General features: G+C 39.6%; 1 protein-coding gene across 1 annotated transcript; it reads left to right on the top strand.

Moving 5' to 3' along the window:
• Positions 1–210: 210 nt before the first annotated feature.
• On the top strand, positions 211–16265 carry Tmem106b (transmembrane protein 106B). The gene is made up of 9 exons (XM_051151922.1): positions 211–322; positions 657–761; positions 2292–2513; positions 5407–5470; positions 9657–9816; positions 13360–13500; positions 13748–13797; positions 14686–14739; positions 15141–16265. Exons 3-9 carry the CDS (start codon positions 2294–2296, stop codon positions 15277–15279), a joined length of 828 nt encoding a protein of 275 aa, XP_051007879.1. The 5' UTR covers positions 211–322; positions 657–761; positions 2292–2293; the 3' UTR covers positions 15280–16265.
• The last annotated feature ends 248 nt before the right edge of the window (positions 16266–16513 follow it).

Below are 16513 nucleotides of genomic sequence, written 5' to 3'. Positions count from 1 at the left end.
TAAACTTTCAAGAGCAGAGGGGCAGCAGGTGACAAAACCAGGAGAACCCACATCCGCAAGCACTTCTTTTCAGGGAGCCAAGCCTGGGGATGGGCGCATGCGTAATGCCTCCCTGCCGCCCGGCTCCGCCTTGCCAGGGCGGGCTGCGCATGCGCACGCGCAGGCTTCCGAAGGCCCTGGCTCAGCTGATGCGGTTGTCGTCCTGCCCCTCCCCCGCCGCGCGCTGCGCCCCGCCCCGGGACCCGGGAACTCCGTGACCCCGCGCTGCGGCCCGCCGGCGCCGGCCGCAGCATCCCGAGACCGCGCAGTGCTCCGGGTGCGGGTGAGCGACCCGGGCCGCGGGGACCGGGTGCGGGGCTGTCACCGCGGGCCCCGGCCTCCCGCCTGGTTCGGCTTGGGCGGCTCCAGGGGCCTTTGCACAGAGCGGCCGAGTGGCTCCGGGGTTGTCGGATTCTAGTTGCAAGGTGCCTCGGAGGCTAATTTCTTCTGGGGGTCGGGGGCACGGGGTGGGGTGCGATGGGTTGTTTGCTTGTGGTGGGATTTGAAAGGCGCTAGTTTCCGCCCCTCTCAAGCCCTTCGGAACTAACCCCGGGTCTGCACAAAAAGATGTGACACATCTCAGTTGGATCTAGTGCTGTATTTATCTTTTTCCCCAGTTTCCAGACCATCCGAGAACCGTGTTGAATTAACAAGGCCGCGGCATAAACATTGAGCCCAGGGAGGAGACAAAGGGGAGCTAGCACTCCTTTTAAAAACCTCAAGTAAGTCTCCAAAACGACAGTGGTCACACTTGTCAGTAGACTCAAGAAGAGCTAGGCAAGAAGGCCAGGATTCAAGTAACTGCTTAATCTGGTGCGGGCCTAAACTGGCCTTCATCAAGATGTGCCCAGGTTGCTGTGGATCTGAGTAAGACAGCCGGCTAAGACCAGAGCTACTTAGCTTTGTCTCCAGCCTAAGGGTTCCCATCGGTGGGACACAGTTTAAACCTGCGCTTTGACACCTTGTGTTGCCTGTCTAAGAAAGCTAAAAGGGTATCCCCATGCCTTCTGCCAAGGACAACACCCAGGATTTTGCATAGCTCTGAAGGTCACAGTGTGAGAGAACAGTGATGACTCAAATTCACCCCTGGGCACCTGTGGCTGGCATGTGTTGGTTTGGCTCTGAGTTGCTGTCATTGAGCCAAATTAAGGTACTGCGTGTTTGTAAGTCACAATCATTAACATTTTTGAGCTTAGGTAGGCAATGTGTACATAAAATTTTTTAAAGTATTTTTTATTCTTTTTTTTTTTTTTACCCTTTAACTTTGTTACCACTCGTTTTTTTTCCTTAAATAAAATAATTTAAAAGTATCTATGATTGCCTTGTTCATATTTATAAGCTGATAGAAATATATAATTAACCGTAGGAAGACTGGAATTGCACCATTTAAAATTCTTGTTTGCCGTTTCTATTGCTTTTTTCTTAGAATATCAGCATGTTGTATCATGTGACTTTTCATGTTCTTTTCAGTCATGAAATTGTAGGGTTTAATTGGCAATGTTACTTACTGCATGACCTACCTGAAGGGCTTATTTCTCTATGACTCCTAGCACTAACTATTCTTACTTGGTTTTTAAGTTTCTGTTATTTAAGTGGTTACCCTAAATTTTGACATTAATATACTAAATTGTGCCACATTGTCTGGTAAGTTTTGTTTAGTATTTTTGAATACTTGTTTCCTAATAAAGAAAAATGTGGATGGGTTTGAAAAAGCAAACTAACAAAAACTTCTGTTTCACTCTTTGCGGTAAATACTTGTTGCAAATGTTTGAAGCAGGAATTCTAAGGGTAGAACTCAAAGGAGTATCAATTTTAAATGAGGGAAATGTGTCCCTTTGAAATTAGCTGGTGATATGCATATCTGCTGTAATAAGCCAACGGTCAGTTTCACCTGTACTACCAACTGATTTATAGTTAAAATATGTTTTTCTACAAAAGACTGAGAGCATGTTTCTTTTCCGAGAACGCTAAGAAGGCCTAGAGTCTGTCTACACTGTGGACTCCTGCCAGATGTTACTTACCATTTTGAACCTTGTTCTCATTAAAAGTCTGACAGGATTTTATTTCATAATTTGTCAGAAAAGCACTTCTGGGTCCTAGCAAATGGCTCCCTAGTGTCAGACATTATTTTGATTGAATGTAATTTTAATCCTACAAGTATTTTGCACTTGCTTAACCCTGTAAATAGCCTATAGAGTCTGAGAGTATTTTGTTCCTGTGGTACTTACTGTCAGATTTTTCCTTTTCATTAGACATGGGAAAGTCTCTTTCTCATTTACCTTTGCTTTCAAATAAAGAAGATGGTTATGATGGGGTCACATCGTCAGACAATATGAGGAATGGATTGGTTAGCAGTGAAGTACATAATGAAGATGGAAGAAATGGAGATGTCTCTCAGTTTCCGTATGTGGAATTTACTGGAAGAGATAGCGTCACTTGCCCCACTTGCCAAGGAACGGGAAGAATTCCTAGGGGTATGTGTTACGCATCAATTGTCCTCTTGAAGAATTCCAGATATTTGCTCAAATAATGTAACAGCTATACTCTTAAAAATCCTATTTTCAAAGATCCAAAGTTCAAACTTACTAATTTTGTTTAGTCAAAAAGATTCAAAAGCAACCAATTAGTAAGGTTCATAAAGCAGTAATAGAAATGTCCTCGGTGCATCAGAAGCCACATCACAGTCATCTTGATATGTTGGATGATAGTAGGTACATAAACAATAAGTTGTTTATGCCCCAGTTAGATATTTCAAAAAGGAAATCCGTGGTGTATGAAGAAGAGCCAAGTAGGAAAAAATGAGCTTGTGATTTGTCATGGGAAAGACAGAAAAAAAAAAAAATAACCCTCTCCATGTTATTTATAGGGTGTTTGAGTTGCACTCATAGAAGGGAAAAACAGTAGGCATGGTGGTGCACGCCTTTAATCCCAGCACTCGGGAGGCAGAGGCAGCTGGATTTCTCTGAGTTCGAGGCCAGCCTGGTCTACCAAGTGAGTCTAGGACAGCCAAGGCTGTTAGACAGAGAAATCCTGTCTCAAAAAACAAAACCACGAAAACAACTAAAAAAGGAAAAAATAATAAATGTTTGTTGTACTGGTTCTCTACTTGGTAAAGTAAAAGTCAGTAGGTAGCCCCGGAGAGACCGAAAGAAGGAGAAAGTGATTGCATGAGGAATTCCAGCATCTCTGAAAAGCGCCTTGCATTAAGTGGGGTTATAGCATAGGCTACTTAATGGTGGCTTTATCTTTCTGGGGATTGTAGCTGCTTAAGGATAGAAGAAGTGTTATAGTTGAAGAAATTAATACACCAGTGTGGTAGGATAAGAGTTCTATTGTAGTACTAGAGTAGATGGTCAAAGATCAAAGATTTTTTTTTTCCTATCCAACAATTTAAAAAATGAAGTAACTACTAAAATAGGCATAACGCATTTTGAGTACATGTCAGAAGTAAGATACGGGACTCAGTTTCAGACATGTTTAAGGATGTTGGTTTGACATCAGAATGAGTTTTTAATAGGCAGTTACAAAGGTCTGAATTCAAGAGCATATTTTAGCCAACATCATTTATGTATGATGACACTTCAGGTGGAACTAGATAGGAACATTGTGCGTAGCAATTTCAATAGAATAAAAAGAAGTGACTTTGGCATGAACTCTGGGACAGTGCAGCATTTGAGAAACAGTAGCCAAAGAAGGGGCAGCTACATAGGGAGGAGGTCATCTCTATCTGGTGTCCTAAGTAGAGAAAATACACTGAGAAGGGAAGGGAGAGCCATTGTTAATGCCAACAACAGGTGAGGTTGTCTGGGGACTGAGGGCTGCCCGTTGGTTTGTAATGTGAAGCGCACTGAGACTCTTTAAATGAGTAGCTTGGGTAGTTGGAAGAGCCTGTGTAGACAGTGTCATAGTGAAACCAATATTTTCTTGATAAAAACATACTAAACGGTGTGGGGGTGGATAACGTAGCATCTTATGGGGAGAGATGGGTTCTGTGAGTTTTGGGCTAGGACAAGAGAGAGAGAGGAGATGTGATCTCTTAAGGTGGAGTAAATACCAGGTGTGTGCATGCTTATAAAAGTGATTCATAGCGAACATACAGGTAACACAGGAGATGGGATAGTTATTGGAGCAGTGTCCTTCAGTAGGAGCAGAGAAACGCTGGCTAGTACATAAATGTAGAAGGGTGACCCTGCAGCGGATACAGGGAGCTTCTCAAGTAGGAACATGGAAGCAGGTGGGTGAGTAGACACTGTTCAACGCTTGAGGCAGAAGAGTCTGTGAAATAGAAGGCCTACCGAGCTGTTACAGATATTAACCAAATGTAGAAGCACTGGACCTATGATAAGTGCTCTAGATCACTTGAATCATGGCCAAATAGCACTTGGAAAAGCATCCCCTGGTCCCAAAGGACGAAGATACTCCACAGTGAAACTCTGGGAGAAAAACTATAGATTATTTCCATGAACCTATTTTGGGTCTAAGAAAGATGACAAGATAACAGAAAAGCCCATGGGAAGCAGGCTGGTGAGTAAAGACAAGGATTTGGTTTTGCTTGATTCTTGGGTCCAAAAGCAGAATGCAGTGAGTGTGGCCCTGATTCACTTCCCCCTCACCATACAGGAAAGGAATGTGGAGCACTTGTTCATTTTCTGTTTGTTTGTTTGTTTGATGCTGTGAGTCACATGAACTTTTCTCTTTCTTCCCTCTGTTTTCTGTCCTTTAACTCAACTTAGAACACCTTAAAGTTTTATGAAGGTTCTTCTAGGGGTATTCTCTCCATGTGCCACATTATGAGCCAAGAATGAGGATAAAGGAGGCAACAGTGAGAGTCTGGAGAGAGTTGAGCTTTGAAATTGTGGTTTTAGAGAGTGTGGCTAAGGAGACATGGAGTGATTGCCTCTTGTGGAGTCACTTGACTTTAGTGCCTACAGCAGATGAGAACAGTGAGCCTTTGAAAGCTTGAGATTTAGAACAGTAGTTTTGGTTCAGCTGTTGAGGATCCAGGAATGGGAAGCAGGATTGTATTCTTCTTCCCCGAATCAAATCAGTCTTTATGGAAAACAGTGGGGTTGAGAGAAGCTGGGATAAGATCCCCTGAAAGCCAGGGATTTTCAGGTGTTTTGGTTTTTGGTTTTGTAATCAGTGGATCGAGGGATAGTAGAGCCCTCGTTATTTCCATTATTTTTGGTTAATATGAAAAATCAGTATATTCTCTACAACTGAATAATTTCGAAGACATAAGTTACAGTTTACTAAAGGACTAAGAGAAGTGTTCTGGTCTTTTGAAACCAGGTTTTGCTAGAGCAACACTATATTTTTTAATAATTCATGGTAATAAAATTTTAATCCTACAACTTTCACTTTTAGGGCAAGAAAACCAACTGGTGGCATTGATTCCATATAGTGATCAGCGGTTACGGCCAAGAAGAACGTAAGTGATTATAAGATTTCTTCTTTTGTTGTTGTTTGTATGTTTTTCCTTCCTGACTTTATATGAGTTATTACTCTAGTAAAAGCATTTAAGAAGAAAAGTGTCGCTAGTTCTTAAGTTATGCCATCATGTGCCTTCTGTGTTTAAACAATAACAACAACAAAAGATTCCTGATTGGCAGAAGGATTTGAATACGCCATGACCCCTATACCTTCAGAAGTGTGTAAAAAGAGTTGTAAAGTGGCATTAGCTCTCACATGTGCACAGGCCGTTCACCAGCGAGAGGGGATGCTCTGTAATCACTAACTCCACAATGGTAACGACTGTTCAAGGCTTAGGGACCACAGGGACCTGCGCATGCTTAGCAGATGCATGGACATGAAGGGAAACACAGGGAGGCGGGAGTGACCCTCCGAGTACTGATGTAGAAAGAAATGCCCCACCCCATAGAAGCCTACACTCAGCACGCCTAGCAAGTATTTTTGAGACTAACTCGTAATGACAAGAACAGAGACTGCAGAAAATTCAATGTGGCCTTGAGATAGGCCAAAGGGGGCTGAATACTCATGTGGGTCAAACCAACCCTGGATCATCCTGTTACTCAATGCAGAATCATTTTCTTTTTGAAAATACAAAGACCTCTTAATTAAACATTGGCACTAAGAATGTACAGGAAGGTTGAAGCGCATGAACTCAATAAAACACTAAAAAATGAAACAAGCAAACAAAAAGCAGAAACTTAAACGTATGTAAACTTTAAATGACAGAAGGTACAAACAGTGGCTTAAGTCAGACACTGAAAAGTTCAGAAATGAGACAACTAATGGGAAGATATGAAAAATGAGCTTACAGACACCTTCAAAAATCCAGAACAGTACTTTTCCTGTAGAATTGGAAGTGCAAAGTACAAGTAAGATACTGGAAAATGGAGAGAAATGGAATAACAAAAAGCATGTAAAACACAGACTGTCTTAGTCAGTGTTCTGTTGCTTTAAAGAGACACCATGGCCGTGGCAACTCTTATGAAAGGAAATATTGCCTTGTGCTGGCTTACCATTTCAGAGCTGTAGTCCATTATCATCATGCCAGGGAGCATGGCAGTACACAGGCAGGCACAGTGCTACAGAAGCAGCACATCTGGAACCGCAGACAACAGGCGGACACATTGGTCCTAGCTTGGGCTTTTTGAAACCTCAAAGCCCACTCTCAGTGACATGCTTCCCCAACAAGGCCACACCCACTCCCACAAAGCCACACCTCCTAATCCTTCTGAAGTAGTATCAGGCCCTGATGACTAAGTATTCAAATATATGAGCATATATTATTCAAGCCACCATAGATACATAATGAAAAGTTTTGAGTAAAATGACAGAAAATAAAGAAAACTGAATGTGTATATAATTGCAACCCCTGCAGAAGCAAATGTGAGGCATGGGATCAAGTCCTGAATGTTCAGTTGAGGGACACATGGCTAGAGCAAAGGTCTCGCTCTGTGTGCCAGAAAGAGACATACTCATCCTCAGAGACACTATGGTGAAAACCCTGGACTTTGGAGGTTTAAAGAAGAAAAGCCCTTTGAACATTAGGCAAAAGGTGCAGTCAATAAATAAGGGATAGAAGAGCAAATTGGCTAATTTCTTCTTGGCCACAGGGCTTCAAATAAACTGTTGAATAAAATATTTAGCAATCATGGAATAAAAATCAACCAACCAATGTGTAAACTTATTGTGGCCATTATTATTATTATTATTATTATTATTATTATTATTATTATTATTATTATTAGCCTTTTATTTTAAATGCATAGAGAGGTAAAATGGTGAAGAGTTGGGCCAGGTTTATAATCCCAGAGTAGGAAAACTTTTCAATAGCTGTGATTTTGAACCCCAGTGATAGAAAAACACATTTGATTCAGTGTAGAAATAAAATAAAAATGATAAATACAAAGTAATGTCTGCATGTCATATCATATGCAGAAGACTGAGCTCCTTCTGTTTAGAGCACCAAAGTTTGTTTGTTTTTTAAAAAATTTTATTAATTTATTCATATTACATCTCGATTGTTAGCCCTTCCCCTGTTTCCTCCCATTCTTACCTCCCTCCCACTTCCCCCCTTCTCCCCTCCCCTATGTCTGTGATTGAGGGAGACCTCCTCCCCCTATATATGCTCTTAGAATATCGAGTCTCTTCTTGGTAACTTGCTATCCTTCCTCTGAGTGCCGCCAGGTCTCCCCATCCAGGGGACGTGGTCAGAAAAGGGGCACCAGAGTTCCTGTGAGAGTCAGATCTCACTCTCCACTCAGCAGTGGAGAATATCCTGTTCGTCGGCTAGGTCCTGGTAGGGGTTCGAAGCTTCCTGCCTATATTCTCCTTGACTGGTGCCTTAGTTTGAGGAGGACCCCAGGACCCAGATCTGCCTGTTATAAAGTTCTTCTTGTAGGTTTCCAGGACCAAAAAGGCAGCTACCGAAAGGGAGGTAAAAACCGAAGCTGTGGAAAGTACCTCAAAAAACAACATGTAAATGACCTTTAAATGTAGGGAAATACACTCTGATCTTGTTCCTTAAAGAAATACAAATTCATTGTTTACAGAAGTATCATTGCTATCAGATTGGCAAAAGCTAAGAATTTTGGCAGCATGCTTTCTTGGCACTAGTGAGTGAAAATAAGCATTCTCATTTCTTACTTGAATGAGCATTTTATATTTTCTATCAAACCACTTTAGGATTCAGAAAGTTTGAAAAATTTATACTAAATTTTGACTAATTTATACTAAAGATGGTTGTCAAATATAGGAAGAGCAGGCAGGCAGGATGGCATCTTCCCAGCACCAGGAAGTGTAAGCGGGAAGATCAGAAGTTCAAGGCCATCCTCGGCGGTATATCAAGGACAGGGTCTCTGGGCTGTTTAAGATCCTGCCTCATGTAACACAAAGGAGGTGTGTGTGTGTGTGTGTGTGTGTGTGTGTGTGTGTGTGTGTGTGTGTACACATACATAGTGAGTAATTAAAACAACCCAATAAACTATAAGAGATCAAACAAAGTTAAGATGTTTGATCATTGTTGTTTTCTTTTGTGTCTATGGTGTTTTGTGCCTATGGATATGTTGTAGGCATGGAAAATATAAGCTTGTTTATTATTATTTGGGGATCATTACTATCGAGATTAAAGAAATTCCACAGTGAAGGAGTAAGAATTGGCTGGTTCGCTCCACCAAGCATCATGGACTCAGTGGTCGCACTTTGATAAAATTTTGTTCATTTGCTTGATTTCTTTTTAAAAAGCTGTTTTTCTTTTCTTAGGGAGCTAAAGTACCTAGAAAAGTTATTAGGAAGTTTTTAGCAGATGTTATGAGATGTATGTGGTTAACTTAATTGAGGCATAGGAAATTTGGGGGAGGAGAGACCAGGCAAAATGATGGATCACAAGGAAAGTGAAAGGAATACGAGACTTAAAATGAAGTTGGCTCCTAGTAGATGCTGTTTATTGAAGTGACCAAGAAATCTGAAACCATAGTTTTGAGTGTAACATTGAAGGAAACTACTCATTTCATAGACATTACATGGATAACAAAGACGTGTAGGTTATTTATTTATTTTTCCCTTATACATTCCTAACATTACCACTTTCCTCAGGAAAACACTGCACAGTAACTGACATCTTCAGCTCTAAGTTGATCAGTGCAACAGTATTCTTAGACCTGAGTACATGAGAGCTTTGGGAGGGAGGCTGGAAAGGACTGGCAAGAATGAGGCTAGGGAGCCATGCATTTATGTTAAGTGACGAGCTTCCGGTTCTGTCATGACAGGAAGTGAGACTACACTGCAAACCTGCTTCAGTGAATCCAGGTAGAGGCCTGAGTTCTGCAGGGGCCCTAAGCTTGGTTGTAATTATGAATCAGGATTGAAAAAGTCAGTTCAGTAAATAAACCATAATAAGTCTGAAATCTCATTTTCCAAACACGGCCATTCATTTTCTAAGGAGATTATTTTAACCCTTATAGGACCAATTTTACCTAATAGTTTTAGAATGAAAATTTGATAAAATTATATATGTTTTCTTGCTGGTATGATCTGTGCTTCCCCCCCACCCCCCCACCCCCAAAAAAATCAAATGAAAATCCTCCCTGAAGTGTTGCTCTGTGTAGTTTTGGATCACGCATATGTAAGCACTCTGTTTTCCTTTTCAGAAAGCTGTACGTGATGGCATCTGTGTTTGTCTGCCTGCTCCTCTCTGGATTGGCTGTGTTTTTTCTTTTCCCTCGAACTATTGATGTGAAGTATATTGGTGTAAAATCAGCCTATGTCAGTTACGATTTAGAGAAACGAACCATATATTTAAATATCACGGTAAGTGCTCACGTGTGCTGATGGCCCTGACTCCATCTTTGTGCTGTTCAGAGAATGCTTTCTCATGAACCCTGCTTCCATTCTGGTTCTGCCAAAAATGGTAAGTAACATCTCAGGGCAGTTGAGTATATTGAAAATCATTTAACATTTGGGTATGTCTTTTATAGGAAGAACAGCTTCTGGCAATGGGAAAAAAATATAGTCAATTTACTTTTGAATATTTAACTCTGAGCAGTTAACAAAGTATTAACAGTCGATTCAGTGGGTGTTAGGAATACAGTACTTTTTGCTCTCTCACCTTTTATGAAAGAAAAATTCTGTCAGTGTTAACAGACTTTTATTTATTCTGTGTAAAGTTGAAGTTGAAGTTTTAAGTTAAAACATGTGAAAATGAACTGTGGGTTTACCAAAAATGTACTTTTGAAAAAGGATTATATAGCCTTCCAACTTAAAAAACTTCACAAATCTTCTATCTACATTTACACATTAGATTTGCTTTAAAAGAGCTTGGTTTCCCAGCCACAGCATTGGAAGGGGGAAGTCTATAATCACTGTGCCATCCCAGTGACTCATGGCTGCAAGTCCAGGGTATGCTGCGGTCTGTTAGAAGAATTCTCATGAGTATTTCATTTCCTTTTAAATACCAGTGTATTTAAATGACTATGTTTTAAATGATTAAGCAAGGATCTTCACAGTTTTAAATATTTTCTCATAACCAAGGAATACAGAACTTTGGGTCATAAATAGGATTTCTGTTGAGTTGAACAGTAAGCTCACTAGAAGACACTGAAGTAAAAGGCTCATAGGGTCATAGGTCAAAAGCTGAAGGTACCAGGTTTGTATTACTCCTGCCCCTTCAAATAACTGGTGTGTGTTAGTACTTGCAAGTGCTAATACAGACTGTCAGTTTGACTGGATCTAGAACCATCTAGATCCCTCGGGTGTCACTGAGGGACTGTTGATCTTAGTTTGAGGAGGAATGACCCACCTCAACGGTTGTGGCTAATTTGCCAATGTGGCTTAATAATGTTTATTCATTGACCATAATTATTATTTCTAGAATATTTTGTAACCCGCTAGCAATCAATCAAGACACAGACACCTGTTATATTTTAAAATAGTCTTAATTAACCTGGGGCTGGGCAGATACTAATCCCCTAAACTACTTCCCATAGTGGGGCAGGTATGAACTACCTGTCCCAATCTCATGCCATCTGGTTTAATAAGTTCTATCAAGCTACCTCCCATCCATAATCCCATATACCTGCTAATTTTCATCATCTGGGCCAAGTCTCCATCCACACTGGCCATGTGCTTCTCCTCCACCTAACCCATGACCGAGCATCCTTCTTCTCCCTTCTCCTCTGGTATCTATCCCTCCCAAGATTCTGTCTCCCCCAGCCCTGGAACCTTGGCCACGCCTATCCCATTTGCCCTGCCCAGGTGTGATGGCCTTTTATTGGTCAAACAGGTTAGGCTCTTAGGCAAGGTGCAGGTGAGGCACAAAGACAACAAGCAGTAATTAGCATCAAAACACATCAGGCCAACCTCCAACACTCACCTGTGGGCAGTCCCATCTTATGGGTTAAAATCTCGAACTGAACCAAAAGGAGAAAGCAGGGTAAGCAGCAGCATTCGTTAGTCTGTGGTTATTAATTGAGGATATACAGCAGGACAGCTGCTGCCTCAAGCGTCTGCCATCATGCCTCTTCCTCCACTGTATTTCTTCAAACTATAAGCAGAAGCAAGCCCTTCTTCAGTTGCTTTTTATCAGATATTTGGTCATAGCAATGTACAAAATAACTAATACTTCCATTTATAATAGCTAAGGATGTATAGGGATTCCTTGGACCAACTCAAACCAAAAACAAACACAGTGTCTTCTGCCCCATGGCTTCTGTGATCCCAACTTGTAAAATCTCTCTCCAGCACCACACAGGCAATTGTGCAGAAGAAGTCAGCTGAGTGCCCTCTAAATTCATTCACTCCTGACACTGGCCAACTGCCAGAAGGCTTCAGACCTCATAAGTTAGAGGTTCAGCCCCAACAGCCTGATCCCCACGTCAGATGTCAGTTTTAGATTCAGACCCCCAAAACCTCTGGTAGACTATCATTTGAGGGGTCTCATAGCCTGCTCCTTACATTTGCTTAATTTCTCTGAACAACTCATAGGTCTCAAGGGCTACAGGCAGATGACAAGATGAATAAAAGGCAGTGGGCAGTGGCTTCTGCCCTCGTGGAATCGAGGTGTACCATACCCCCAGTACAAGTGTTATCTGTGTGGAAATTGCCTGATCTCTTTTTCAACTTTTAGGAAGCATTAGCTGCATCAGCATGATTGAAGGATAGCCAACTGTCCATGGCCAAAAACCATAACCTAATGTAAATGAGGTGGGAGTTGTCAGCCAGGAACCAACATGTATCTTATTTCAGCGTTCCACTCACTGGCACTGTGCTACTGAAATACCTACCTGTTTACTGCTAGACACCCAAAAACTCCTATAATACATAATGATTTTGACTCTACTGTGAAAACTTACAACAATATGTGCATGCAATTGCTAACAATGTATATACATCAGCCTACAAATAGACCTTGCTATGCGTAATCAAGCAATCTCACATGCTTATGTCTGATAGATACACACGCTCATGCACATTTCAGCTGAGATCATACTACATTTTGCTACATGAAACACTTTTTCATTGACTATTTTCCAAAGTAATTTGATATAATAGTTGTGAAGGTAAAACATATAAACCAAAGTTGGCCATCCTAGCATCTGCTTGTAATGCTGTGACCGGGGTGGTTAGAGCAAAAGCTTGAAACCAAACGACCAGGTTGAGCTGCAAACTTGGATCTAACCTTTTTTTCTCTGTGCCTCAGTCTGGTATAAACTTCTACAGGCCAGGTAAGATGCCAGTTTCTTTTAGTAGGCTCGTAATGCCACTCATTTGGTACTATTCTTGCCTGTTATGCACAAAGATCTGACTTAGTCCGCATTGCCACACGAAACCAGGCTTTGCGGTGCGTGCCTGTAATGGAGCCTGTAGAGCTGGAGGCAGGAAGAGAAATGCAAGCTCATCCTTAGTTACCTAGTAAATTCAAAGCCTGCGGGACTACATGAGATCCTGTCCAAAAAAAAAAAAAAAAAATGGTTTACCTCTAAAATTTTTTTAAAGTACTATGTTGTTGGTAGAGACATGTATATAATATATAAAAATTTAAATCAAAATTTAAAATTATGTATAGTCCAACTTTTGCTAAAACTATAAAATATATGTTCTAACATTTACCATTTACTTTTTTCTATTTTTATATAATATATTTTCTGGGTCTGGTTCTCAAAATTTTGAATTATATATTTATTATGCACATAGTTCTCTGTAAATGTTCTTTGACATTTTTGTTAATATTCTTCTTTTCCGAATAAATGAGGCATAGTCACAAGTAAAGTCATTTGATTTATAATTTTGAGTTCACATTTGTGTGCCCATTTTAGGCTAATGTATATTTCCTGCCTCCTTTTTTTTTTTTTACAGAACACACTAAATATAACAAACAATAACTATTATTCTGTTGAAGTTGAAAACATCACTGCTCAAGTTCAGTTTTCAAAGACAGTTATTGGGAAGGCACGCTTAAACAACATAACTAACATTGGCCCGCTTGACATGAAGCAGGTAAGGCCTCTCAGGAGGCAGTGGAGTGAGCTGCATGGCTCCTCACCCTGTGCGTTACACAATAGAACACGCTGGGGAATGCCCACAAGGACATGGCTTGGAAATGTGTCCCGTAAGAGTATGAGCCAAGTTCATCAAAGGAAAGATTTCTAACTTGAAAAGTTTGACATATAATTCTCATGTTTGGTATTTGGGTCCTAGCCTCTGTTGATACGTTTTCCTTGCTGTCTTTTGCTTTTGCTTTCAGATTGACTATACAGTACCCACAGTTATTGCAGAGGAAATGAGTTACATGTAGTAAGTTTTGACCTTCTGTGTTCTTAATTTTTATATCCTTATCAATTAAAATGACCACATTTTGCAATGTTTGTTCTGTTCGCTAAACTTGTTTTTCTTTTTCACACTCTACAGCATAGATAACAAATATATGTTATTCTATATATATTTATATACAATTTATTTTTATTTCCAGGATTTTGTATATGCATACATACATATTATATATACGTACATACATATATATGTAACTTTTAGTTTTAATTATCTTAGGTACTGTATATTCATGGTGCTTTAATATAGGAGTACTAAAATTTTTAATGTATAATAATACTCTCCTATGGACTTGTAGTTCTGATGAATTTTTAAGTGTGTGTATGTGTGTGTGTGTGTGCGCGCGCGCGTGTGTGCGTGCGTGCGTGCGCTGCATTTGTGAGGGTATGCACACCCATGCTGTGTTTGTGGAGGGCTGGGTTGAGGTTGAGTGTCTTCCTCTGTCAGTCTCTACCTTATTCTCTAACACAAGCTCTGAGACTAAAACTCAGGAGTTCATTTATTTGGTGAGGCTCGCTGGCAAGCAGGCCCCCACACTCTCAGTACTGGGTTAACAAGTACATCCTGTTGTGCCTGGCTTTCTGCCTGAGTGTGTGGTATCCAAACTCAAGCCCTCAGGCTTACATAGCAAGTGTTTTACCCACTAAGCCCTCTCCTCAGCTCTACTTACATGTTCCTAATAGTGTCTTATTACAGACTGAGATGAGGAAGATTATTGAGGCCAACATATGGGGAGTCTATCTCAAAGGAAAAAACAAAATAAAACAAAAATCAGTATGCATTGTTTATTAGGTTTAGCAGAGTTTTATGGACAGTGTAATAACATTGCTCTTTCTATTTTAATTTCTTCAATAGTGATTTCTGTACACTGACCTCCATCAAAGTGCACAACATAGTACTCATGATGCAGTAAGTATGGCCATGTTTGCAAAGAATCATGTGATTCTTTTTAAGCATGTAATAAACTATTTTAATTATATTTGATATATATTTTTATTTCTAAAATATGTATTTATAAATATATATTTCTTTTATTTATACATACTGTATAAACAGATAATTATTGGGTAGAGTTTGCCAGGTTAGCGTTTTTTGGGTCTGTTTGAGAAATATTTGCTAAAAATCCCATGTCTATAATGTTGTCATCTTAATGCTATGTTCAGTAAATGATAATTATAATTTACGGTAATTTTTGAACATTAATTTATGAGATGCAAGTTCATATTCAGTTGATATTATCCTCAAATAACCCTCTTGGGATAATTTTTACATATAACTTAGAAAATTCTTTCTATCTATTACATTTTTAGAGTCACTGTAACAACAACATACTTTGGACACTCTGAACAAATATCTCAGGAGAGATACCAGTATGTCGACTGTGGAAGGAACACGACTTACCAGTTGGCCCAGTCTGAGTATCTAAACGTCCTGCAGCCACAACAGTAAACTCTAAAGGAGATGTAATTAGAGCCGATGACACATCTGAGACATCTTCACAACTGTCAGTGAGGAGGTACTGCCTAGAAGGACGTCTTTAATTGAGCATATCTAAAGTTTACACTTGGACATTGAGGCTTCAGCTAACAGAATCTGGTCCTTATACAGTTACTGGACTTTCGTTCCACACTGACGATTTGCTCCTACCAAGAGCTTTTACTAGATCGTAAGTTAACTGATTGGCTTTCTTCTCACCTTTGTTCCCTGGGTAAAATATTGAGACTTCCTCTAAATACAATAAAGGATTATATAAAAGCGATAGATTTAATCTACATCTCTTGATAATATAGTTTAGACTTGAACATAATTTGAAAAATAACTTCTGAAGATTTTTATAAGAAATTATTGAAAACCTGTTGTTCATGGAGGACTTTTAAAAACTGATTTGTTTTATAAATTTCCCATTCTTATATGGTAGTCTTTTAACTATATGGTAGCATAGCTATTAGGTAAAAGTTTTTAGCCTTTAATTTGTTGAAATTCTACTCATTTGCATGTTTTTGTCTTACTTCTAGCTAATGGTTGCATAATATTTACCAACCATAACAGTCTGCCAAATTCTGTTCTTCACTTTGTAAGAACCTCTCAGTAAGTGTTTCATGTATAGCTTTTGAAAATTCTGTGTGATCTCCAAATATATTCCTTTAATGTACAATATTGTAAATAAACTGCATGGCTTTTACACATCTTTGATAAAGTGAAATGAGGTGGTACAGATTAAAGAGTAAAGTAAGTTGTTCACTAAAAAAACAAAGGAGGAAAGTGAAGTTCAGAAGCCTGTAAGCATCAGTAGGTCCCAGCTATATGTGGACTCTGGCATGTAGCAGATGCATAAGAAAACATTTTGATGTTTTTCATGTTGATTTTCACATTCAGAATTATATAGACACTTTTCACGGTGATTAGGTATCACCAAATTTATGAGTGTTTTAGGGGAAGAAAATTATTTCTAATAAAAATTATTCAATAAATCCTTTCACTGATCACTGGTGGCTACACCAAAATAAAAGATATAATTTGCTTTAAATTTATAAATTGTAATCATCATGTATCATAACTGATTTAATGATTCTAGCAGTTACGTTAAGTATTCCTTTTTTTATTAAATTTTTTCTGACATTGATTTCAAGTATTATGGATGCATTCACCTTGTTAGTTTAAATTTCCCGTGTCATTTTCCATA

This window comes from Acomys russatus, chromosome 10, assembly GCF_903995435.1.
Source record: "Acomys russatus chromosome 10, mAcoRus1.1, whole genome shotgun sequence".
Lineage (NCBI taxonomy): Eukaryota > Metazoa > Chordata > Mammalia > Rodentia > Muridae > Acomys > Acomys russatus.
This window is presented reverse-complemented; position numbering and strand designations above follow the sequence as displayed.

Coding starts and splice junctions, on each gene's coding strand:
- Tmem106b (XM_051151922.1), top strand. CDS start 2,294: ATGGGAAAGTCTCTTTCTCATTTACCTTTGCTTTCAAATAAAGAAGAT. Junction 9,817..13,359: donor CCATATATTTAAATATCACG/GTAAGTGCTCAC, acceptor TTTTTTTTACAG/AACACACTAAATATAACAAA. Junction 13,798..14,685: donor GAGGAAATGAGTTACATGTA/GTAAGTTTTGAC, acceptor TTTCTTCAATAG/TGATTTCTGTACACTGACCT.